Source organism: Sciurus carolinensis, chromosome 17 (genome assembly GCF_902686445.1).
Source record: "Sciurus carolinensis chromosome 17, mSciCar1.2, whole genome shotgun sequence".
Classification (NCBI taxonomy): domain Eukaryota; kingdom Metazoa; phylum Chordata; class Mammalia; order Rodentia; family Sciuridae; genus Sciurus; species Sciurus carolinensis.
The window spans coordinates 27,264,211-27,290,079 of NC_062229.1; the positions used below are offsets into that span (position 1 = coordinate 27,264,211).

General features: G+C 46.7%; 2 protein-coding genes across 7 annotated transcripts in view; one reads left to right on the top strand and one right to left on the bottom strand.

Annotated features, from left to right (window-relative positions):
- Positions 1 to 217: 217 nt before the first annotated feature.
- Positions 218 to 3,092, top strand: LOC124969104 (7-alpha-hydroxycholest-4-en-3-one 12-alpha-hydroxylase). Its single transcript, XM_047531932.1, has one exon. The coding sequence runs from the start codon at positions 218 to 220 to the stop codon at positions 1,721 to 1,723; it is 1,506 nt and encodes a 501-aa protein (XP_047387888.1). The 3' UTR covers positions 1,724 to 3,092.
- A 4,487-nt stretch (positions 3,093 to 7,579) lies between these two features.
- Positions 7,580 to 25,869, bottom strand: part of Ackr2 (atypical chemokine receptor 2) — a 53,782-nt gene continuing 35,492 nt past the window's right edge. Inside the window, exons 1-4 of one of the 6 annotated variants that reach the window (XM_047532088.1) lie at positions 23,696 to 23,825; positions 23,170 to 23,240; positions 17,153 to 17,197; positions 7,580 to 9,641 (exon numbers count right to left, since the gene is read on the bottom strand). In XM_047532088.1, the coding sequence (XP_047388044.1) occupies positions 8,461 to 9,609 (1,149 nt within the window). In that variant the 5' untranslated portion in view covers positions 9,610 to 9,641; positions 17,153 to 17,197; positions 23,170 to 23,240; positions 23,696 to 23,825 and the 3' untranslated portion in view covers positions 7,580 to 8,460. Of the gene's footprint in view, positions 9,642 to 17,152; positions 17,257 to 19,194; positions 19,368 to 23,169; positions 23,241 to 23,695; positions 23,826 to 25,869 lie in introns of those variants that run through there. The other 5 variants (XM_047532085.1, XM_047532089.1, XM_047532086.1 and 2 more) reach the window with 5 other exon arrangements.

The following is a 25,869-nucleotide window of genomic DNA, read 5'->3' on the forward strand; positions in this document are numbered from 1 at the left end:
GCCCCTCCTCCTTCCTCACCTGATCAGACTCAGTCACGTGTTAAATCAGGGGTACATATATTTCCCAGGTGCTAGCTCACTAGGGTTATTTACCACAATTTTCATCCACAGAGCAAGGTTCAGGTGGATAGACCTTTGCATTCCTGACCTGTGAAAGCTTCACAAAACTCTTCTGGCATCCGGAGAGCACCAGAGCTTAGCCTGCAGGAGCATAGCCATGGTACTCTGGAGTCCAGTGCTGGGAGCCCTGCTGGTGATCCTTGTGGGATACCTGTGTCTTCCAGGGCTGCTCCGACGACGCAGGCCCCAGGAACCTCCTCTGGACAAGGGCTCTATGCCCTGGCTGGGCCATGCCATAGCTTTCCGGAAGAATATGTTTGAATTCTTAAAGGGAATGCGGGCCAAGCATGGGGATGTTTTTACAGTGCAGCTAGGGGGCCAGTTCTTCACCTTTGTAATGGACCCCCTCTCCTTTGGACCCATCATCAAGGACACAGAGAGAAAACTAGATTTTGTGCAGTATGCCAGAGAGCTGGTACTAAAGGTATTTGGATACGAGGCAATAGAGGGGGACCACCATATGTTGCACTCAGCCAGTACAAAGCATCTGATGGGAGATGGCTTGGAGGATCTCAATAAGGTCATGCTGAACAGCCTGTCCTTGATTATGCTGGGGCCCAAAGGCTGGAGTCTGGATGCCAGTTTCTGGCATGAGGATGGCCTCTTTCAGTTCTGCTACAGGACCTTGTTCAAGGCCGGTTACCTCAGCTTGTTCGGCTACACAAAGAACGTGGCACAGGACCTGTTACAGGCAGAAGAGACATTCATGAAGTTCCGCAGGTTTGACTGTCTTTTTCCACGGTTTGTCTACTCCCTGCTGGGGCCCCGGGAGTGGCTAGAAATGGGCCGGCTTCAGCGTCTCTTTCACAAGACACTCTCTGTGGAACACATCCTGGAGAAGGATGGCATGAGCAGCTGGTTATGTTACATGCTTCAGTTTCTGAGGGAGCAGGGAATGGACCCAGCTATGCAGGACAAGTTCAGTTTCATGATTCTCTGGGCCTCCCAAGGGAACACAGGGCCAACCTCTTTCTGGGCTCTCTTGTTCCTCCTGAAGCATCCAGAAGCCATGCAGGCTGTGAGGAAGGAGGCCACTCAGGTCCTGGGTGAAGCCAGGCTAGAAGCCAACCAGTTCTTCACCTTCGAATTGAGTGTCTTGCAACACACCCCAGTGCTGAACAGCGTGATGGAGGAGACCCTGCGTCTGGCGGCTGCACCCACCCTCCTCAGGGTAGTGCAGAAAGACTATACCTTGAAGATGTCCAATGGACAAGAGTACCTGCTCCGTCACGGAGATAAAGTGGCTCTCTTCCCCTACCTCTCAGTGCAAATGGACCCTGACATCCACCCCAAGCCCACTACCTTCATGTATGATCGATTCCTAAACCCCAACGGCAGCAGAAAAATGGACTTCTACAAGGAGGGCAAGAAGATCCACCACTACAACATGCCTTGGGGCTCAGGTGTCTCCATCTGCCCGGGTAGGTTCTTTGCCCTCAGTGAGATGAAGCTCTTTATTTTGCTCATGGTCACATATTTTGACCTGGAGCTGGTGGACCCTGACACAGCTGTTCCCCCTAGGGACCCACAGCGCTGGGGCTTTGGCACAACACAGCCCAAACACGACGTGCGCTTTCGATACCGCCTGAAGCCTATGGAATGAACTCTGCCAAGACAGTCAAGAGGGGGACCCCTTGTGGTCTCCCACCTTTCCTCACTCCTCTGCAGCTCCAGGCCCTCTCTGACTACCCCTCCTTCTGGTTCTGTGGACCTCTGCCTCTATCCTATTGTCCTTGCTGTCTGACCTCCTAGCCATCTCACAGGCTTACCACTCTTCCTTTAAAACACCACCTTTCCCAACGGGTTCTGCAGAGCCCTCCCCTCACAGGAAGTCCAGTGGAAGGGGAAATATCTGAGAGCAATTCAGTTTGGAGAGATGGTGCCTGCCTTGAGTAGCCCTGTCTACAGAAACCGGCTCCTATTCTGACTAGGCATCTTGCAAACATGGAACTCTCACCCCATTTTGTGCCACAACACTTATTCCACATCCTGTGGGAACTCAGGTTCTTTGGGGATTTTTGTTTTTTTCAGGATCGGGGGTGGGGTGATGGGTTTTGGGTTTTTTTGTTTTGTTTTGTTTTGTTGGAACTGGGGATCTAACCCAGAGCTTCACTGTGGGAGGCAAGCGCTTTGCCATTGAGCTACGTCCCGGCCCTGGAACTCAGGTTCTAGAACAGTATTGTCATATAGAAATATGAGGCAAGTCACATGTGTAATTTTAAATTTCCTAGTAGACATATTCTTCAAAAATACAAAAGGTAGAATTCATTTCATATGTTTTATGTAGCCCAATGTATCTAAAGAACTCACATTTAAATTTGTGACCAATTTTTAAAAAATTAATGAAATAATTTACATCCCTTTCTTTGTCCTGGCATCAAAACCTGGTAGTACTTTACCCGGGCAGCACTCCTCAATCCAAAATAGCCACTCGGTAGTCACCGGTGGCTATGATGTAGTTCTAGAGAAACACTGCCTTCGATGTAGGACTTATTCTAGGTCCCTCCTTGCCGCCCTCGTCTCCTCTGTACATCCCCACCCTAGGGTGATTTCAGTCCTCCCTTAGTTACCACAACCATTGCTAAGTCGGAGTTTTCTCTACCCCTTCACCATCCATCTCCCCATGGGGGACCCACAACCTTTGATCCAGCTTGTCTAAGCATCTCTCCTAAGCACTGTCGGAACCACTCCCTCCTGATTTCCCTGCCTCTCTCTGCTCGGGACTTTCCTCCACACCCCATTGCCAAAAGCACGCCCTTATCCTCTCTTGCTCTCTTCCACATATAGTGGGGCCCTTGTCCAGTCAGCTCAATCCCCTGTAATGGCCCTGAAATGTGTCCTTTCCCCTGGCCCACAGCTAATTCTTAGACCTGTGACTTTATAACAGAGAATTAGAAGCTGCTTTTGCTGAAAGCACTCACTTTTCACTTGGACCTGCAGATGCTCAGTGGGTAACTGAAAGCAGCATAAAAGCTTGGCATTTCTGCTTTCATTTTGTGTGTTTCTTTTATTACCTTAAACTTTGGGTCTCGTTCCTGCTCTGCTCTGTATATAGGCATGTAAATATTTAAGGAGTGTTCATCCAAAGCTAGTAATCCTCCCCTATCAAGACTGAAGACATCAAAGTCAGATATACTAGGGTAGTTTAAAGACTTTAAGGGACATTAAAAGTCTTGGACTGTTGGGAGAAATCCTAGTTCTTGGTCCGCAGCAGTTAATGTCTCAAGTGTGTAAACTTGCAGAGAGGAGCATTCCACTCTGACCACCTAGGAATGTAAACAACTGCCCCCAAATTTACCTAGTGTTACCAAGGGAACCTGTATAGGGGCCTGGTGGTCTGATCCCCCGTGGCACATTGTGATTGGGTTAAAAGTCTATAAAATGTATGGTTTTTCCTGCAATAAATGAGTTTGCAGGTTGCTCGCCACAAGCCTGCTTTTACCCAACTCCCGGGGCCTGGGTTATGGCTCCGTCGGCTCTTACCTGCGCCTGAGCTAGCCTGGCACACACTCTACACTTGGACAGCTTTTACAATAACCTGTTCCAGATTCCTGGAGTGGAAACTAGAAGTCTCCCATCACCCTACACCTTCCAGGAACAGCAGAGCCTCGAAGGCAGATCACCCTCTGATAAAACTATCCCCAGCAATTAGGAGCAATTATCTCATAGAAAATGAATTTCCCCCTTCCAGGATCATACGTCTGATGGATAAAAATCTTGTGAAGCAGATAGAGATTGCCCCCTCAATTAATAAAGGACTTTTTCAGAGCCACCTCACAGAACCAGAACTGAGATAATGATCAGCCAGACCACAGTTTGACCAAGACTACTTAATTTTGCACACCTCTCACCCTATGACCCAGTTCTTCCTGTATTTAAACCTAAAGTTCATGTCAGCACCCCAAACGCTTGGTTTTAGTGGTCTTCCCAATATGGTTGTACTGATGAGAGTTCCTGTTCCCATTTGGGTTTTGGGGTAAGTGAGGCCCAAGCTTAGGACTCTGGTTACACTTCTGCATTTCTCTCTACACCAGGCCTGCCTGTCCTTGGTTCACACAGCCACTAGAGGCCCTTTTCTAAAAGCACCTCTGACTGCCACCCTTTTACTTTCCTGGCTCCCCATTACCTCCACACAACGGACATTTGAGTTTTGCCATACTTGGTCCCCAAATTTCTCTCCATCCAGTGAAATTCAACTTTTTCCAATGGAATCATTTCTAAAGCAGAAGTATTTCTTCTGCTAATCCTAGTGTCAGTTACTTCCAGAAGATTTCCTGTGTTTCACCCACCCCACCCCAGAAATGACCTCTGTACCCTTGGGCTCCCTAGCACCACTAGTAGCACAGCACGTATATGATGTGTCATTGCTTTGTGTCTTGATTGCCTTCTCCTGTCCCTGACTGGAGCCATCAGGGCACGGTATCTCATCCATTCGCCTGATTCTCAATTCTCCAAATGTAGATTAAATGCTAGCATCCTTTCAGTCTCAGCTATTTTACTTTATGTCTTCAAGTCACTTCTTGCCCCTCCCTGGCCTCAACTTTCTGATAAATGAAATGGAGGCAATTCCCATGGGAGGCATGCTTATCATGGCCAGGAGGAGTGGAAGGGTGTTGCCTGTCTAATAGCAGAGCCATCTAGAATTGGGACAGATTGAGGAATAATTGTGGGAGCTGGATAGAGGGACCTGGAGAAGGTGGGCCCAGGCAGCATGGAACCTCACAGCAAGGTCCAGCCAACAGGCTTCTCCCGCCTATCCCACATCTCCCACTGGTTTCTTCCCCAATTAGCTGTGTGACCCTGGGTCAGGGCCTGCCTTTCTCTGGGTTTAGCTGCCCCCAAATGATGATGTCTGCCTGGAGGACAGGCTATTTCACAAAGGCCAGGAGCACAAGGAGAGGGGTTGTGTAGGGGATACAGGAGAAGGAGAAGGGAACAGGAAATCAGAAGCCATCTGTGGGTGATTTACTAACAACCTCCCCATGCAACCAGGCCCTGTGTCCGATGAGGGTGGAGAGTTGAGGACAAGGGAGCTTCCTTGGCCTTGGTCAGATCTCAGTGCCATATCCCCTCCCTTTCCCCACACCCAGGGGAATACGGAGCAGGAGCTTGGCCTGTGGATAGGCTGGGACACAGCGAAGGGCTTGAGTCCACTGACTCAGGACTAAATGGTCTCGACTGGGAGTGACCATATGCAGATCTCAAGGAAATTCATGGACGTTGTGTCCTGTTTGAGAGCCCAGAAGGTATGCTTGGGGCCAAGGGAAACTTCAGTGGGTTAGGTGTAAGGCAGATGCAAGCGCTCCATCCCACAGTCAGGGATGTGCAATGGAAACAGTAGGTTTCCCAGGACACAGCGCACACCCCACATTGGGGTGTGCAGATGGAGCCCATGTTCACCTGCTGGCGGCTGGGGCGGGCAGTGGGGCTGGAACACCTTTGGTTCTGTGCCCCCTGCATGAGGATTGCTGGAGACTGTCCTGGCAGAGGCCCTGAGGTAGTAGAAACACTAAGACCCCCAAAGATGCATCTAGTCATCACCTGCCCTGACCCAGCAGTTCTGACCCCCAGTTCCTCATTTCTGCACCAAATATTCTCTCCCTTTCATCAGGACCTCAGAGGAAAGCCTGAAAATGTATTCTCTCTGAAGATCGCTTATAACAAAACAAGATCAGATATGATTCTCTAGTGGTGGAATTCCAGGCACCTGGGAGAGAAAAAGAGATGTTTTTTCCTTACTGAGTGACTGCTGTGGTCACACACATCACACTGCACGGAATTAAGGGTGGCAGCAGCCCTGCCCACAGCAAAGCCATTCCTGCACTTTCTCCTGAGTGAGCCCTAGGGAAGAATTCAACTTTTCTCAGAGCCCAAGGGTCAGGGAAATTGAGACGGGTGGGTTTCTGAGACCCCCTGGAGGAGGTTTGGAGAGTGAAATAGGAGAGGCAAAGGTCTTGTCAGACCTTTGGGAAGACAGAAAACTGGAAGAGGAACCAGTCTGGGGAGTAAAGTCAAGATGGAGAAGGCTCTGTCTTGGCCTGGGTGGTGATAGCTGGTGAGCTTAGGTACACAGCACCTAAGACAGTGAGACGGGGCAAAGGTACAGAGTCAGGCATGTCAACTCAGATACATGCACACAGACTTCAGAGGCTAAGGCCCTTACACATCCAAGCCAGTGCTGGTGACAAGCCCTGCCAGTGTCCCTTATCTGGCATACTTTGTTCCATCTAATCTGTGCATCATGAGCACAAAGGTAGGGACTCTGTATACCTATACCCTGTTGGTGAAGCTCAAGCTGCATCTCATCCGCACTGCCGGCATGTGAGCAGGTCAAAAGTCCATTGTGGGGCAAGATTTCAGGAGTTCTAAAATAGAATGCCATCCTCCACGTCCTCAAACAGATTTCCACCTCATTTCCCAGGGGACTAAGCAAGCTTGGAGTCCTTCTGGACAGTGGAGAATCTGGAGCCTTGGAGAGAGAGAGAGAGAGAGAACTGAAGGCACCAGGGCTGAAAGAGATGGAGCAGGAAAGGCAGAGGGGGGAGAAGTACCAGAGGCAACTCAGGCAGCATCAAACAGCCGCTGGGCTCAACCCATGCGCCATGAGAGGAACACCCAAAGCTCAGGGGAAGAGAAGAAAGAGTGGGTAGAATCCTCACTGTGGCTCAGTTCATTAGCCACTCATTCAAAATAGTACTTAATAAGAAATTGAAAGACATACACAGATGATAGATGATAGATAGATAGATGACAGATGAGAAAGAAGAGAGGAAAAGAAGAAGAGGTGAAGGAGGAAGAGGAGGAGGAAAACATAAGAGGAAGACAGTACTTAGTGAGCCTTTACTACACCATGAGCGGCACTGGTAGCAGCATGGAGGGTAGATTTTTCACATGGTGAAGTCCCTATTCTCGTAGCACTTACTGTCACCCAGTCACCTAATCACCCAGTCACCTCCCCCCATCCTCCTCGATGATTCATTTCCTGTGTCCCAGGTTCTATGTTTAGTTCTGCAAGACAGAAATTTCAAGATGTGGGCAGGCTGTGGTGGTTCTGAGGTGGGGGAAATGCTGAGCCCTTTAGGAGCTCCTGAAAGAAGAGTGTCATTGTGGGCTTGGGGGCTCCCTAGAGAAAGGTTTCTCAATGGACCTGTCAGGGGGCAGAAGATGGCAACCATGGGAGAGGTGAAGAGAAAAGCATTCAGGTAGGGAATATCCATCAGGCTGGCCACGGTGGCGCACACCTGTAATCCTAGCGGCTCAGGAGGCTGAGACAGGAGGATGGCAAGTTCAAAGCCAGAATCAGCAAAAGTGAGGCACTAAGCAACTCAGCGAGACTCTGTCTCTAACTAAAATACAAAATAGGGATGGGGATGTTGCTCAGTGGTCAAATGCCCCTGAGTTCAATCCCCAGTAAAGTATCCCTCCCCCAAATAAAAAAAACCACAAGCCTACACTGGGAAGGGCTTTATTGGTTCATGTAACTCTCAAATCCAGGATTGGGATAAGTGGCAGCCTGCCTTGATTCTGAGACACAGATGCTGTTCCCAGGAACTGCTCACTCACTTGTGCTATCCCCTTCACTTTCCAAAGTTTGGGTTATGAGGAGCAGCTCCAGACTTCATACCCTCCTCATCTTCAGTTTCATACTTTGTTTCTAGAATGTTCTAGCTGCATCATATTTTACTGGCTATTCCTAGATCATATGCCCATCCCTAAATGAAGCACCAAGGCAAGGGAAATGGTAGGTTATAATCAGTCTCTATATTGTCAGCTTGGTGGTACTATAACAAAATGCCTGAGCTAATGAGCTTAAAAATATAAAATATTTATTTTGACTCCCAATTTGGAGATTCCAGTCCAAAATCAGGCAGAACATTACTCTGGACCTCTAGTGGACCAGAGTTAATAGTGGGGAGTATATGGCAGAGCAACCTGCTCTCCCCATGATCTATGAAGGGAAAAAAAGGAGAGAGAGAAAGAAGACCATGTTCTCATGATCCCCTTCAAGGGCACATCCCCAATCACAGAAGTGCCTCTCACTAGGCCCCATCTCTTACAGGCTCCACCTCTCAATAGCACCACCTTAGGGACTGAGCCTTAAGCACATGGGCCTTTGGGGGATACTCGTCCAAACCAGAGTAGTTTATGCCCCATGTTTTTACCCATCCTCCACCCAAAGCATAGGGCAGGATGACCAAGGGGTGGTTTCCCAGAATAAGTGAGATTTATTTACTAGACAGGGGTGAGGGGACATCTCACTGGAAATGATCCTTATTATATGAGGGAGACCAACTGAGTTGGTGTCATCTTCTCTCTCCAGACTGGCGTGGCCACTCAGCCTTAACTATCCCCTTCAATCCCCTCATTAAGGGCTTCTTCAGCCTGCCTCTCCCCAAGTTCATTCATGACAGTACTTTCTTCTTGGTTAGTAAGCCTGCTACTCTCAGAACAGCTGGACAGAGAGGCTTGGGCAGTACCAGGTGCCAGATGCCGTCTGAGCACAGTGGCCAGGAGAGCCTTCAGGTACCTGCGGAAACGGTGACTAGAGAAGGCATAGAGGACAGGGGTAAAACAGCAATGAAGGAAGGCAAGGCTCTCTGTCACCTGAAGTGCATAGTCCAGATGGTGGCTGACCTGGCAGTCCCCAAAGACTTGCAGGTCCAGCAGCGAGTGCAGAAACAAGGTGAGGTTGTATGGGAACCATAGCAAGAAGAAGGCCACCACCAGGGATGTAGCTATTCTTAAAGCTCGGCCCTGGCCTGGGGGCTTCAGCCTGATCAGGACACAACCAATGCGGGAGTAGAAGAAGATCATGGCCAAAAGTGGAAGGAGAAACCCCAAGAGATTCTGCTGGAAGCGAAGGAAGAGCTTCCAAATGGTCCCATGCCCGCCAAAATCCGCATAACAGTTCCACACACCCTTAGGGTTTTCATGTATCTGTACAAAGACTATGTCAGGGATGGAGATGGCCAGGGACACAGCCCACACTATGGCAGCAAGCAGCAGACTCTTGGCCCGAGTCCTCAGCCTGTGGAGGGGTTGAGCATGGACAATCTCCAGGTACTTGTCCAGGCTCATGCAGCTGATGAAAAAGATGCCACTGTAAAAGTTAATGGTATACAGGGTGCTCATCATCTTGCACATGAAATTGCCAAAAACCCAATGCCAGGCCACGGAGATTCCCCAGAAGGGCAAAGTCACCACAAATAGGAGGTTGGAGATGGCCAGGTTCAGAAGGTAGACCTCAGTCATCCGCCTGCAAGGCACATAACGGAGCAAGACCACGAGAAGGAGGAGGTTCCCACCAAGGCCCAACACAAAGATCAGGCTGTAGAAGACTGGCAGGAAGACTTTGCCAAAGGACAGGACATCATCTTTCCTGCAGAGCAAGAAAACCACGTCATCCAGGTAGTCGTAGTCATAGAAGGAGCTGTTCTCAGAACTGACATCCTCGGTGGTGAGTGGCAGAGGGGAGATGGTGGTGGCCATGTTGGGAAGACACAGTCAGTACTGAAGTTCTTCTGTGTTGGTGTGAGAGAAAAAATATGGTAAGACTTTAAACGCCCTGCCTCTCTCCAAACCCACTTCGACTACTGTCCTGGAATGTCCAATAGACTCTTCAAATCTAGGGCACACGCTTGGCAAGTCCAGCCCTACCACTTACCATTGTGTCACCTTGGATAAGTGCCTTAATAATTAAGGTGTTATTAAAGTATTCAGTTCTTTCATTGTGGTCTCACTTCTTTATTTCTCTCCCTCATCATTTAAAATGATTTATAATGCCTTTCAGATTTTCCTTTATTGTTTAGGGATACCAATTCACCAATTTATTGTGTCTCCTGAATCTTCCTCATGCACAGCTTATAATTATCATTCCTTCTTTGGCTAATAATTTTTTATATTGAAAGTTTTCCTTCATTGGGATCTGTTTTATCTGTAAGTATCCAGTTGTCCACTCTGTTTTGGGGTTTTATTTCTGACACATGAGGATTTCCTTTGCTCTTGATAGTTTTTAAAATATTTAATTTATAAATATTTAATTTCATATCAATAGTTTCATTTATAAACAATTAATATTTTTAAAGTGTTTTATACAATATTTCTATGTATAAGGGAAAGAGTGATCCCTCATGTCGAAGGACCCAGAACCAAGTAACCCTTTACCATCCCTCAGTTTCCTCACCTTTAAAATGACAAATAACAGTGCCTATCTCTTGAAACTCTTATGATGTTTAAAGGTGATAATACATGAAGAACACTTCAACTTCTACAAAGAGCACCTAGAACATAGTAGCACTTGGTAAACACTAACATAAAGTATTGCTTTACCCAGAACTGAGTCTATCATCTCCCCATTTCTTCCTCTTTTTCTTCTTAGAAGTTTGATGATTTACTGTATTGATTAGTTTGATCCTTTCAAAATTTTCATTCTTAACTACCCTTCTAGTGAGATTTATTTTTTCCCATGTTCTCATGATTGCTTTTAACTTTATTCCTCTTTTGGGTGTAGGATTCATTTAAGTATCTTCTGTAATGCTGGTTTAGTGGTCATGAATTCCCTCACTTAATGTTTTTAGTGGAAGGTCTTTATTTCTTCACTAATTTTGAAGGATAACATTTTTGGGTATAGTACTTTAGGTTGAGAGTTATTTTCTTTTAGGACTTGAAATAATTATTCCATGATCTTCTGGCCTTCAGAGTTTCTTCTGAGAAATATGCTGTTATTCTGATGGGTTTTCCTTTAAATATGACTTGGTGTGTCTCACTTGCAGTTTTTTAATATTTTTTTCTTTGTTCTGTAATTTTGACAGTTTAACTATAATATGTCATAGAGAGGTACTTTTCTGGACATGTCTATTTGGAGTTCTAAATTCTTCTTGTACTTGGGTGTGCATGTATTTCCCAAGGTTTGGGAAATCTTCTGCTATCATTTCAGTGAATAGGTTTTCTATGCCTTCAGAATGCAGTTCTTCTCCTTTACCTTTTCCAATTCTGTGTATGTACGATCTTTTTAAATGGTGTCCCATCAATTTTGTATGTCCTGTTCTTTTTTTCCTTGTCCCCCCCCCGCCATTATTGCTGTCTGAATGTGATAATTTATCAACCCTGTCTTCAGATCCTGAAGTTCTTTCTTCCACTTGACATAGTATATTGGTAAGACTTTCAATTGAGTTTTTTGCCTACTTACTGAGCTTTTAATTTCCAAGATTTCTGTTTGGTTCTTTTCTAAAATCTATTCTTTATTAAATTGCTTATTAGATACTGCATTGTCTTCCTTGGTTCATTCAGCTGTTTATTTGTATCCTCTTAGAATTCATTAATCATGACTTCTTTAGGCATTGGTTTCTCACAATAATGTTTTTATAATTTCATTTTACAACTGGGTCTGGTTTTGCCATCTCACATACACTCTGCTATCTACACCATATTTGCCTGACCTATCAGAGGGTCTCCACTCTTGTGAGACTTGGAGAGAAAGTGGGTCTGTCAGGTTTCAACATACTATGCATTGTGTCAAACTCCACTAATCACAGCTAAAGGAGCCACAGGGAAAGTAACTACAAAGTCTATAAGGAACTAAATTCAAAAACACACAACAAATCCATATCCCAGAACACATCATCAAGAAAAAGGTTTCTTCCTAAAAAGGTCCTGACATAAAAGTTAAAAAGGAATCCATCCCAACAATGGTAGAAATCTCAACATAGAAACACAAGAAATATTTTTAAAAAGTCAACATGACACCTAAAGTTCATAACCCTCAAATAACTGATTCCAAAGATATCGAAGGGGATGAAACATTGGACAAAGAATTCAAAAGAATGATTTTCTAAATGATTAATGAATTCTAAGAGGATACAGTAATATTAGGAGAATGTTAGTCCTCCTCCCCTCCTTTCTTCAGGAAACCTAATTAACCATGGGTTCCTACCTTTTGAATTGTAAAAACCTGACTCTAAGAGTCTGACTTTTGAAATGTAAACATTCCTGTGCAGGCTTTCAAGGCTAGAGATTTAAGAGATGCCTGTAAAAAAGAGTCCTTTCTTCGTTCTATTTCTGTAAACATGCTTTATGTAGAGACCACCCCCCCCCATACCAGGCCTTATAGATCAGGAATACTTTTAAAAGAGGAAAAAGAATCCCAATGATAGGACAGATCTAAGATGATGCCAAACAACTTATAAATGTCATGAGAAATTGTGGATCTGGCTCAGAATTTGGAATTTGTTCTCCTCTGGGCCTGCCTGTGTACAATAAAAGTTTCTCTCCGAGTACCACTTGCTGCTTCTCGGCCATCTGTTTCCTGCAACTTATGGAGTGGAGTCTGTGGTCATTCCCCCAGACTTGTCAGTGATGAACAGTCTGAGAGGGTGTGGGAGTGACCCACATTGAGGCCTCTCATGGGTGTGCTGTCCACGAGAGTTGTGTTATTTCTCTCTGCTATTACTACAGAGGTGAATGTCCAGGAACAGGCCTCCCCCAGCTTTGCCTGTTTGGGGTCAGGCCATTGGTTGGGGTCATTTATCTTGCTCATTCTATAAGCACCATTCTATATCCTATAAGCTCATTCTATATCCACCAAAGTTCAAGTGGAATTCAGTCATGGCCATAATAAGGTATCATTTTTCTCAGTTGAGTCGGGGGGTAGCTCAGCGGCAAAGCACCCACCCAATGTGCTCAAGGTGCTGGGCTTGATCCCCACCACTGCCCAGAAGGAAGAAAACAATTACAACAGCAAACAAACCAGACTTAAAAAAATTCAGTAAAATAAGAACAACAAGCACAACACTAATAACAACAGAAAAGGAGCAAAAATAATAATTACCTAAAAAGTTTTTTAAATGATAAAAGTAAAATTCAGTTTTTAAAAGGAGTAGAAAATGGGCTGGGGAGATAGCTCAGCTGGTAGAGTGCTTGCCTCGAAAGCACAAGGCCCTGAGTTCGTTCCCCGGTACTGCAAAAAAAAAAAAAAAAGGAGTAAAAAATTAATGGGAAAAAAAAGAGGGGAAGACAGGAGAAAGGTTAAAAAAGAAAATAGGAAAAAAAGCAAGGAAGAGAATGAGATAGAAGAAGAGAAAGAGATATTTTAAAAATCCAATTAAAGAATAATAAAAGTCAGGCATGGTGACACATTACTGTAATCCCAGCCACTCAGGAGGTTGAGGCAGGAGGATCAAAGTTCAAGACCAGCCATAGCAACTTAGTAAGACTCAAAATAAAAAAAATAAAAAGGACTGGGGATGTGGCTCAGTGGTTAAGCACCCCTGGGTTCAATCCCCAGTATGGTTTTGGGGGGTGGTTAATAAAAGGAAAAAATGAGAAATAAGAAAATAGCAGTAATAATAATAAAAGATTCAACTGTCAGAAATTGCTTTTCCATGGGTTCTCAGAATGACTTGTCTCTGGGCCTCTGGGACTCTGTTGGGTGTTGGGGGTAGTGGATCTCAGCTGCTGCCTGTTGTGCATCCTCTCATGTCACTCCACACGAACTGAGCAGAATATGCTATGTCCGGAGCTTCACGCTGGACGGGTTGAGGGGATGCAGGTTTTTAGCAAGGGGTCCCCAGGGCATGGGGAGCCTTGTGTCAGTTTTCATCCAAGTTTCAGCGGTATGCAGGCAAGCCTGAGGTTTCCAGTGTGTGTCCCCAAGGCCTGGCAATCATCCAAGCTGCCAGTGTCCCCAGCACCCTCTGGGATTTGGAGGAGCCAACCACGGTGTTCTGCGCTGGAAGGCAAAAGTTTCCAGGAACTGGTGATTTGCGAGCCTCTGTCCTGGAGCTTGCGTCCTGGAGCCTCCGGACTTGGTCCTGGTGCAAAACCACTGCAACTATTGTCACTCTTGTCACAGTGCATGGGATCACTGACCCCGTGCCTTCCACTGCTCTTCCCGTCACAGCCTGTGCTTCCTGGGGTTCCTGTCAGACACCCACCCACACCCTGAGGCCACCACTGTCTCAAGTGCCCTCTCCCACCCAATCGGGTCCTCTGAATGGTGACCGTTCTGGATTTTCTGGCCCCAGAGCAATTTAGTCCAAATAGCTTCTGATTCTAAGCCTTGAGTGTCTACCGAACCACATAGTGAATCTGTTCTCTAAAGCAAGCTCGTGCAGGAGTTGCATTTAGACCAAAACCCCAAAGGATATTTAAACCGTTTAAGATCGTGGATTTATTTCTCTTCCGGTTAAGACTGTGAACTGCTGTTATTACCAGGGCTGCTTGCACTTTACAGTTTACATTATGTTGGGCACCCTTAGGTTCCCTGACCCCACCTGAGGAGCTGGGGGTTGAGGTTGCAAATTGCTTTGCACGTTTCTCTGGGTGGCCTTTAGGATTCTCTGTGTGGTTTAGGTGTTGTACCGTGCTGCTTAGTTTTGCTACTTTATGAATTCCCAGAGTTCTTCCTCGCTCTCCGTAGAAAATACTTTCTCCTTTGCTGCCCTGAATCTTCTCTCTTGTGGTGTCCAGTGAAGGGTACTTCTTCTAATGAGAATCCTTCTTTGAACATTTTTAAAAATACAGACAGCACACTATAATTATCTATATTCACTTTACCATGCAAAAGCATGCAGAACTTCTTGATCCTAACTTAGTACCCACTGATTGACCTCTCTCCAGCCCCACCCCCTCCTCTTCTCTCCAGCCTCTGGTAACCACTACTCTACTCTCAACCCCTATGAGATCACTTTTTCACATTTCACATTTGAGTGCATCGTGCTATTTCTATTTCCAGTTTTTCAAAAAACCTCCAAACTGTTTTGATAATGGCTATATTAATTTACATTCCCCAGCTGGGTATAAGAGTTCCCCTTTCTCTGTATCCTCACCAGCATTTGGTATTTTTTGTCTTTTTTTAATATTAACCATCCTTATGGGGCGGGGGCGGATATTTCATTGTGGTTTTGATTTACATTTCCCTGATGATTAGTGATGTCAAAAATTTTTTTTCATAGACCTTTTGAGAAATGTCTATTCAGATAATTTGCTCATTTTAAAATCAGATTATTTGGGGACTTTTTGCTGTTGGGTTGTTTGAGTTCCTTATAAACTCTCGATATTAATCCCTTATCAGATGGATAGCTTGCAAATTTTTTTTTATTCTTTTGACTGTCTCTTTTGCTATGCAGAAGATTTTTAGACTGCTATAAATCCATTTGTCTAGCGTCACTCTTGTTGCCTAGACTTTGGAGGTAATATCCTCCAAAAAATCTTTGCTCAGACCTATGTCCTGAAGAATGAAAGTAATTTTTAAAAAGAAAACCTCATATGAACCAGGGATACAAGTCTGTCATGAACCAAGAATTATGTCCAATCCTATACTGAGTTCCTGAAGAAGAGAAAGAGAGAGATCCGCTTCATGTTCAGTATATTAGATTGTCCACTAATGGGGAAGGGTCTCTGGGGAGAAGAGAGGAGGAAGATAAAAAAGTGCATATGACTCAAGCAGACAATTATGAGAGTCACTAAACAGGGACCCATCAGCTGATGACAATGGGTCACCAAGAAGTACAAATCAACTCTAACCAGTACCTCTGCATTTTATTTCATATTCTTTGATTTGATTTGCAATTAAATGCAAATTTGATTTGATGCTCAATGCCAGTTTGCATTTTTTGTGAATTATTTATGGTTTTAAGGGATGGGGTTCTCATTTTATAAGGGATCTTTTATGGTATGGATTTTTATTTTCTGCATGTACATTGCAAATATTTTCCCTAGTCCTTCCTGGCAGAAAGTTTACCCCTTTTTTGGTGGGGAGTGGGGTACCAGGGATTGAACAAAGGGGTGCTTAACCACTGAGCCACATCCCCAGATCTTTTTAATTTTTATTTTGAAACAGGATCTTGCTAAGTTGCTGAAGTTAGCTTTGAACTTGTGATCCTCCTGCCTCAGCCTCCTGAGCTCCCAAGATTATAGTGCCATTCACCCTGCCCTGCTGCCTATTGTTTGTTTGTTTGTTTAGAAATATTAACAGGCAGAATTTTGAAAGAACTATTGACTTGAGAAGGCTCCTTTCCATTCTTTCGATATTCATGATGCTGTGAGCTCACTTGTGGTGGAAACCTTCAGAGCTGCTTTATCTAAGAAGCAGCTCTGCTTCTGACCAGCCTCAGGATCGTAGCCCTGTGCCTTCCCCCATTCCCCTCCTGGGTATCTGGGGTCTCTGGCCCTGAGCCCCCAGCTCCTCCCCCATGGGAGGGATAATGTCACCAGCACAGGGCTGGTGTTGGGAGTCTGTGAGGCGCTGGGAGGGCCAGGGAGCAGGGTGCCCTTCGGTCCTCAGGCCTGCACAGGACTTATTAGTCAGGATAACAGTAACTGTACACCACTCTCTTCTGAGCTGCCAGCACTGGCCTTGATCTTCACCCAATTTGTCAAAGTCGCTTTGCTCAGCAGTCTTCTGCTTTAGCAAACAAATGAGTCTGACGAATGTTTAGATCAAAACTCAAGGTCAGAATCAGCAGGACCTGGGCTGGTCCAGGCTACCTTTGAAAACCTCTCTTCACTTGGAACACTCTGACCCCTACCCATCCAAGGCCTCTAACCCTCTGATCTTTGACTCTGGGAGTCTTGCCAGGTCCTGCTGCTTGTGGAATGACCCATCACTTTCATCAATAATATCAACAATGGCTCAGCAACCAGCACCCGACACGCATGCTGTAGCTGACTGGGCACCTTCGTGTCAGCTGTGGACATCTTATAACACAAATCAGAGAGGACTGTAGCCTCATTTAACCAGGAGCAAAGCAACTTGTCCAGGGACACATAGGACCCCAAACTCGGCACGTGGTGCCTTGTCTCTGGTTTCCTCTCATCCTCAGCCTCTGTCCTACCCCATCCAGTTGTCACCAAAAGGGGACATTGAGGAAAGTATGGCTGAATTCTTACCCTCCCTGGCTGTTCCAGAGACTCTAGATGTCAGAAGGACATCAATGTCAAGGCTTTATTGAGCCCCCTTGTGAAACACAGCCCCCTACTGGGAGCCCCCCAAAGATATCCACATTCTAATCCCTGAGCCCTGTGGATACATTACCTTAGATATCTGTCGGCACTTGGCAGATAAGATTCAATCAAGGACCTTGAGATGAGGAGATTGCCCTAGATTACGCGGGTGGCCCAACAAAATCCCAAGGGTCCCTGTGAGAGGGAGCAGGAAATTCAGAGCCAGGGAAGGAGGCATGGTGAAGCAAGCGGGGGTGGGGGGCGGTCAGAGCAGCACAGCGGCAGCAAGATAATAAATCTGTGTTGTTTGAAATGAAATGTGTGGTCATTTGTTACGGCAGCAGTGGAAATTAGTGCACTTCCAGAGCCCTCCTGTGCTCTGAGAACCTCGGCCTGAGAGAACATGAGTCCATCCCGTCCACCTGCCTCGATTTACAGGTAGATGGAGACCTGAGGAAGTGGAATGACTCAAACAAAGCATGCAATAAGCGATTGTCTGAGCCTCTAAGCCCCATGCCCCTGACTGTGGTTCAGGTCTAGATCTACCTCTCTCTGAACTGTCCCTCATTTAGCCCCCTTCTGCTTCCTTTTTTGTTTGCACTTTGGCTTAATCCCTGAATTCATTTGGCTTCTCCAGCAACACCTTGAGAGGAATGAGTGAAGTCATTCACATCTTAGTATAAAGTAGCAGGTAAGAAGGCAATGGTGGACTGGGGTTGTAGCTCAGTGATAGAGCACTTGCCCAGCATGTGTGAGGCACTGGGTTCCATTCAAAGTGCCACATCTAAATAAATGAATAAAATAAAGGTCTATCAACATCTAAAAAATATTAAAAAATAAAAAAGAAGGCAATCGTGTGTGAAATTCTGCAGAGTAAGTTTTAAGGAATCCAGAGAATTACATAGGGGCTGGAGAGGGAGGCTTCGCAGAATAGGGAGGGTCAAGGTCAAAGAGGCAAGCCACAGCTTATCTCTGGGGCAGTAACAGTGTCTTTCTGGTGGCTTCCTAAGGCTGCTGGTGTAGGCTGGCTGCAGTGTTGGCTTTGCAAGAACCTCCGGATGCAAAGTAATATCTCCTGCTGGGCAACCAGACTTTATCCCCAAGGCCCCTCAGAGAGGATGCAGTTGAGGCAACGAGAGGGAAGATATTGCTATGTCCATGTAGACAAGAAGGCAGTCATGTTAGCTGAGCTCCTGCTGTGGCTGACTGCTCACATGTAACCTTCTCCTTTGATCCTTACCATGACCCTGGGAAGCAATATCTTTATGATCCCCATTTTTCAGGTAAGGAACTTGAGGCTTGCTGAGTTGATGTCCAACTGCCCACAGCCTCAGATTAGCAAATGACAGACCCAGAATTGGATGGAATTAGTGAGCCCTTCCCCTGAGGTTCCCCTTTCAAAATGGATCAAACTTGAACCTGAAGGATGAGTCTCAGAGGATGGGACTTCTGGACTTAGCATCTAGTAGTAGAGAAAACTCAAAGTCAGTAGTGTGTGGGGCCAGCTCCTAGAGGCTTATGAGAACCAGCTGTGTGGCATCTCAGAGGCATTCCACAAATGATCATGGAATCTACCAACTCTGCGTTCGGTGACATTAAGTTGGTTGCTTGACATCGGAAATATTGACGCCATGGCAAATACTCTAAATCAGGGCTTCCCCTCTCTCCTTATCTTCCTCTTCCACCTGCCGACCCCTAGCCTGGAGCTGCTGTGAGGTGAGATCTCACCCACGAAGCCCCGCCCACACACATCTCCCTCTTCCCTGTCTCCCACCATCTTCCTGTCCCACATCCCACCTCAGTTCTGCCGCCACCCTCCTGTCCAGCCAAGAGCCCTTAAGGCCACATGTAAGTCCCTCTCAGGTGCTAAGCACATACCTTTGCTGAGTGTGCTATTTACAGGGCACCTGATAAAACAGACTGATCAAACAATTTCAAGCCTGACCTCAAGAGGTCACACCAGTTTTGGGAATGTAAATCCAAGAATATCACTTAGGATCATTCCTAGAGGACAACTGACGCTGGCTTCTTTAGACTGGAAGTTCTTTAAAATGCACCCCAATTCCTCCCCTCCCAGGAGCCTGCCTGGACTGCTGGCCTGGGGAACCCCCGCCCCAACCTCTGAGCACTCACCAAAGGCCATTCTTCAGCCTCAGAGCTGCTTTTGACAATCTCCTGTCTCCCCTGTTAATCTGGAGATTCCCAGGGTGACCCCTGTGTCCCCACGACACACCAGCACGGGGCTGGCATCTGAGAGGCACGGAGCAGATGATGGTTGAATCCATCAGCACAGCCTCCTCTCTCCTCCCTTGTCATTTTTTCCTTCCTGCATTTCCGCCTCTCCACCCATCTCCCGGACACAGGGGAGCCGCCGCCCTCCTTCTGAGCTATTCCCCAGCCTGGGCCAGCTCTGCCCCCGCAGCCTCTGGAGCCCGTGACCAGGAGCGTGACTGGCTCAGAGCCCCCGCTTCCCTGTGAACCACGTTTCAGTGCTGCCTCCAGCTGGTGCAGCCTTGACTTGTTGCAGGGAGGCAGCCCTGTGGCTTCCTGACCCCTCCCCCAGGAAATGTCCCCCACCACTCTGCTCTGGGGAGAACTGGGGTAAAATGGAGGAGTCTTAGCTCAACTTGGGCTGGCCCCTCAGGCCCTCTCTGCCCGTGACTCTGGCCTTCCCATCCTACATTCCTGGTCCGTCTGTGGCTGGAAAAGTCGAGGCAGGAATTGTGAAATGGTTCACACTCTGACCACAGCTCCTGGCTGCAAAATGCCCTCTGGTTTTGGAACAGGCACAGAGAAATTAAACCCAGGTGGCAGAGAACCTGCCTCAGGGGAAGCTGGCAACGGTTGGATCTCTCTGCTTTCTTTCTCTGGGGCCAGGAAAACCCCAGATGTTAAATTCGATACAACAATGACATGCAGCAATCATATAGCACATGCTACAGACCAGGCTCCATTCTCAGAACTTCACCTGTATTCATTCATCTTTACAATGACACTAGGAGGTAAGCAGTCGTATTTCTATTTTAAATCTGAGGAGACTGAGACACCGAGAGGCTAAGGAAGTTGCCCAAGGTCACACAGCTAATAAACAGCCGAGCTGGGATTTGAATCCAGGCCCAAAGCCCAAGCTAGCTCGTGAAAGATAAGGTGAGAGATGAAACTCACCTTAGAGACAAAGAACTAACGGGAGACCACACTGCCATTGATTAGGAGGCCTGAACGGGAGGCTGACGGCCCATGAATGGAAAAGGCAGCACAGACCACACGGAAGAGAGGAAAGCCATCTAGTGCCTTCGGAATGGCACACTAGGGACAGGTACTTAGGGATGGCCACCTGGGGAGGCAGACTTGGCTACATTTCCCCAGTCTGTTTGGGGTGCCCTCAGACTTAAACCTTCAGGCCCTGCCACAGCTTTCCCAAGACAAAGCAGGGCTTCTGTCCAGCGCCCTGGTCTTCCACTAGTTAATTCTCTCACCCATAGAATAATCCATACTAACAGTAAAGGATTTTATGAACATTCAATCTGATGTAATCCCTGAACCCTGAAAAAGTACTCTAAATATATTAACTTATTTAATCTCCACATTTTGCTTACAGCTGAGGACACAAAAGCTACAGAGAGGGTAGAGAGTTGATCCAAGACCACAGAGCCACTGAGAAGTAGAACCAGGGTTTGAAAGCCAGAGTCCATGCACTTAAACACTAAATACACTACCTTTCAAAGAAAATAGCCAACAAGTTGTGGCTTTCCTCCTCTGAGCTTTATATGTATTAATGAACTGATAACTCATAACAACCTTATGAGATAGGCCCCATTTTAAAGATGATGAACTGAAACTCAGGGAGAGTAACACTCCCAAGGATACACAGCAAGTACAGTCAGCCCTCCGTATCCACCGGCTCTCCATCCAGAGATTCAAGTAAGTGCAGATCAAGAATATTTGAAAAAAAAAAAAAAATCTGCATCTGTATTAAACATGCACCAACTTTTTTCTTGTCATCATTAACAATACAGTATAACAACTATTTACAGATGTACAATGTACATGTCTATTGTAGTAGGTGGTACAAGTCTTCTAGAAGTGACTTAAAATGTGTGGGAGGATTGTGGGGTTATATGTAAGTACTGTGCTAGTTTATGATATAAGGGACTAGAGCATCAAAGGATTCTGGTTTTCACAGAGTTGGGGCCAGGGATGTCCTGGAACAAATCCCCCTTGTGACACAGCCAGAGACCTCCCATGAAAAGCAGGCCCCCCAGGAACCCAGGGATTAAAACCTCTCAGGGAGAAATAACACAGCCAAACTAGCTCTCCTTCTTACAGGGCTAACAGTCATGTCAAAAAATTAGGAGTTAAAAAGTGTACCAGCCTTCAAGGCTCTGGGAGTGAGATAAGATGCTGGGAAGGGACTGGGAAGTCAGCTCAGCCTTCTGGATTATGTCAGCAAAATCACCGAGAAGCTGGAACTAGACAGCAGGATCACAAGGTCATTGAGACAGGACGATGGTATGCCCCATTCTGAAAAATAATACTTTCCTAGAGGCTGAGAGGCAAACACATGGGTAGAAGTCACCGAAGGAACCTTAGTTCCCTTTATTTTATCAGCAGAGAAAAACTCACGCACCCGGGAGGGGCTTGAAGATGGTGGCGAGACCTGAGTGGCGTGAAGAAGCATGGCAGAGAACAGCAGGGGCAGGTGAAACCCCACCCCCGCCCGGGGCGCCCTGAGAGACGGCACTGCCCCTACCCAGCACACGCCACGAAAACTGAGCAACCCTGGCACTCTCTGTCAGCACTGTCGCCCTTCTGGTTCAAGCAGAGGTCCTCTGCAAAGAGCCTTGTTCTGGTTACACTGTGCCTCTGCTTGTCTGCCATCCATCCTGGGGAGCAGCACATTCAGATGGAACGTGATTTATAAAATGTGGTGGAAACAGTAGCAGGGGCCAGGGATGTGACTCAGCAGAGTGCTTGCCTAGCCTGCCTGAGGCCCTGGTTCAAGTCCCAGCCTCACCAAAAAAGGTAAAACAACAGCCACCCATCCTGACATGGCCCTGGGACTCTGCTTTCCAAGGCTCTTTTCTATCTGGTCCTTGCTTCTTCCTGGCTCCCCATGGAGGAGCCAGGGGACATTACAGCCGGCCTCACGGAACCTCAGGGCTACGCTGCAAGACAGGTAGAGCTGCAAGACAGGTAGAGTGGGCTCCAGCGCTCAGGGCTATAATTCCCAGACCACTGTGCCTGCTCTCTCTTTACTCTTTTAACCTGCATTTTCCTGACAACAAAAATAACATATGTTCAGTACAAAATGTAGAAGCACAAAGGGAAAAAATAGAAAAAAAAAAAAGAGGCTAAAAACACCCCACGATCCCACCCCCACAGAGATAACCTTGTGAACATTTCAGAGTGACTTGTTTGTCTAGTTTCTTGCCCAGAAACCCTCATGGATTTGTTGCCACACCAATCCTCATGGATTTGTGGAATCACAAAGTCTGGCTGGAAGGGAGTGGCCCTTCCAGTCCCCAGCAGGGCAGGGGTCACTTGCTAACTCCTGAGAGGCTCCCTGCTCCCCACGCTCCCAGGGCCCACATTCCTCCATGTTTCCTGGCTCTTATCAAGAAATGGGGGTGTTGGTGACATTGATAAAAAAAAAAAAAAAAAAGTAACTGTTTTCCCAAAGCTTATTCCAGTGAACACAGAAGCAAACACTTCAAAGAACTCAGCACTTTGAGGAATTGTTGTGGCAGGAGAAGTCACAATTTTCATCTTTTCCCAGTGGTTTTGTAAATTAATTAAGTAATTAATTATTTTTGTTTCTCTGCCTCCTTTATTGTTACCTGAAACGTTACGAAGAGAGCTCCCTGCCTCTGTATTTCAGCCCGAGGCTGAGTTCAAAATGAAATACCTCCACCACCCCCAGGAAGAGTGGTATACGCAGCAGAATATAAATTAATTCACATCTTAATAGCTGAGTAACCCTGGGCTAATTACTTAACCTCTCTGAGTCATAGTTTTTCTCAGCTCCCTTGTGGATTTTAACAACAGTTAACTGAGTGCCTAGTGCATAACTGTTGGTTCCCACCCAGGCCCTGACACAAATAAACTTACTATTAAAGGACAGTTGGCTCTGACTCGATGGAGGGAAGAGAATCCAGGGACTGCTTGGATCCTGGAGCTATCTGGAACAGAAGGAACAGGCTGAGAATTTAGGGGATAATAATAGAGTACAGGGGCCATCGGGGGGGGGGGGGGAGGCCTGTTTGAAAAAAGACCACAGAGCTGGGGAACCCCAGCCCTAGGAAGACCATCTTCTTGAATCCATTGTCACAGCTGGGGACACAGGTTGGAGAAGGAAGGGAGTGCCTGAGATCCCCAGTCAGGTCTGAGAACCAACATTCAGGGATCAAAAAAAAATAAAAAATCCCCAAATCAGATTCTCCAAGCCAGGGGGAGGGGGAGAGACCAACTGACCAACCTGCTCCCCAGGTACTGGGGCAAGCACCCCCAAAACTGCCCTAGAGAGGAAGATCCTCAAGGACTCCTCCTAGCGCCTCTTCTCCCCAGGCCACTGCGTCCATCCCTCCCTGTCGCCTCTGAGCAGGTCCACCCTTCCCTGAGTATGGCCATAACCTACCAGAGCCAGAATGACAAGCCCGGGAGGAGAGCAGCAGTCTCAGTGCCTCTTCCTCAGGGAAGTGCCGTGGGAGTGATCCTCAACTCCGTGAGCTCTTCCTCTCTGAACAGCAGCCTGCACACATCCTGCTTTACGACTGGGGGTAGGGGGAGGACATCCCTTTCCTAGAGCCCCAGCCCTCCCATCAGCTACTCAGCAGCAAGTTGCTTCTCCAGTTGACAAATGTGTCAAGCTTGAATGACCCCCAAACACACACCTCAAGGAGGAGCACCCCCAAGGACATTCTAACTACTCTGGAAAAAGTGCATCCCCAACCAGATCTCTCTGGAATGGCTCCCTAGCAGCTGGGCCAAGGACACTAACAACCGGTCCAGACCTTGAGGTCTGACCATGTCCTCCGACTGGATGACGTTCCAGTCCCACTGCCAGACATCTCACACCCAGTTTCATAAATCCTGGACATGCCCCGCAGCAGGATCCCCTGTCCATCTTCCTCCAACCCTAAACTCCTCCAGGAGTCTCCTCCAGCCCTAACTCTCTCCAAGTTATTCTGTGTTTCAATCAGAGTATCAGCAATATTCTGGTCTCCTTGACTTTCCAAACCATCTCTCCTCCCTCCTCCCTGCACACGCCATCACAGCATGATAGAGCTGGCTGCCTTTTTAATTGTCTGCTTCCTTGCTGGGTAAGGAGCGCACATCTGACCCTGCAGCCCAAGCCCAGGGCTGGGTAAAAGCGGAAGACTGATTGAATGAATGCCTGCTATATGCTCAGAAGTATGAAGATCCCTCTCCCCTGTGACCCAGGATCAGGGTCCCAGCCACTTTCAACTCCAGGACCAGTGTTTGCTACACACACAGCAGAAGCAGTATAGAAGTAACGCCAAGTGGTTAAAGGCCCTGGTATTGGGAATCTGGCTCTGCATTTACCAGCTTTGTGACCCACAGAGGTTGGCCTCAACTTTCTGAGGCTCTTTTTTTGCATCTGTATTAAGGATGGGGTTGGTCCCTCAGATGGGCATCAGGTGGATATGGACTTAGACATTGCCTTTCTCTGGGGTCCATGGGCCACCCAGAGATCAAGCCTGTGGCAAATGTTCACTCAGAGAGAGGGAGCAGGGGATCCTCCAGTAGGATGGATCTCCAAGTCTTTCCAGGCCAAATGTGAGTTATCAATAGCTCTAGAAAATAAGGCCCAGAGAGTTGCCCAGAAAGAGCCGTAGAACCTGGTTTCCTCTTAAACGACAATAAATTCTAGAACCTGGGCTCCTTCTTCACCACTCCCCCTTTTTAGTTTTTTATTTTAAAATTATTTTAAACTTGCAAAAATCATACACAGGATTCTAGTACACTTGTCAATCAGCTTTCCCTGACATTGACATTTTACATAGTCATAATGCAATGATCTAGCCAGGAAATGAACATTGATACAGTACTATTAACAAATATGGTTTGGGTATATCCTCCCAAAGATGCACGGTCCCCAGTGTGGTGGTGTTAAGAGGTGGTGGACTTCAAGAGGTGAACCTAGTGAAGGTAGATAGGTCATGGGGGCACTGCCTTTGAAAGAAATTAATGTTGGTTTCTCAGAGTAGCTTGATTCTCCAAAGAATGGATTGTTGTAGAACAAGTTTGGCTATTAGGACTCTCTCTTGCTTCCTGTCTTGCCATGTAACCTCTTCCACACAGACTCCCTCCACTATGATATGACCTGCCTTGAAGTCCTCTCACCAGAACTAAGCAGATGCTGGCACTATGCTCTTGAATCCCCAGAAATGTGAACTAAATAAATCTCTTTTCTTTATAAAGCATCCAGCCTTAGGTATATTGTTATAGCAATATGAGATGGACTCATACACAGATCTTAAATTTCCATCTTGAACCCAGGACCTTGTGGTTGCAAGGCAAGCTCTCTACCAACTGAGCCATCTCCCCAGCCCCTTAAATTTCATCCATTGTCCTACTAATGTCCTGTTTATGCCCAGGATCTAAACCAGAACCCTACATTACATTTGACTGATTCTTTCCATTCTGGAACAACCTCTTGGTCTGGTTTTGCCTTTCAAGGCCTTGGTGGTTTTGAAAAATACTGGCTACCTCCTTGTAGAATGTCTCTTCACGATCATATTGAGGTGATGCATTTTGGGTAGGGTGCCACAGAAGTGGTGGGTGTCC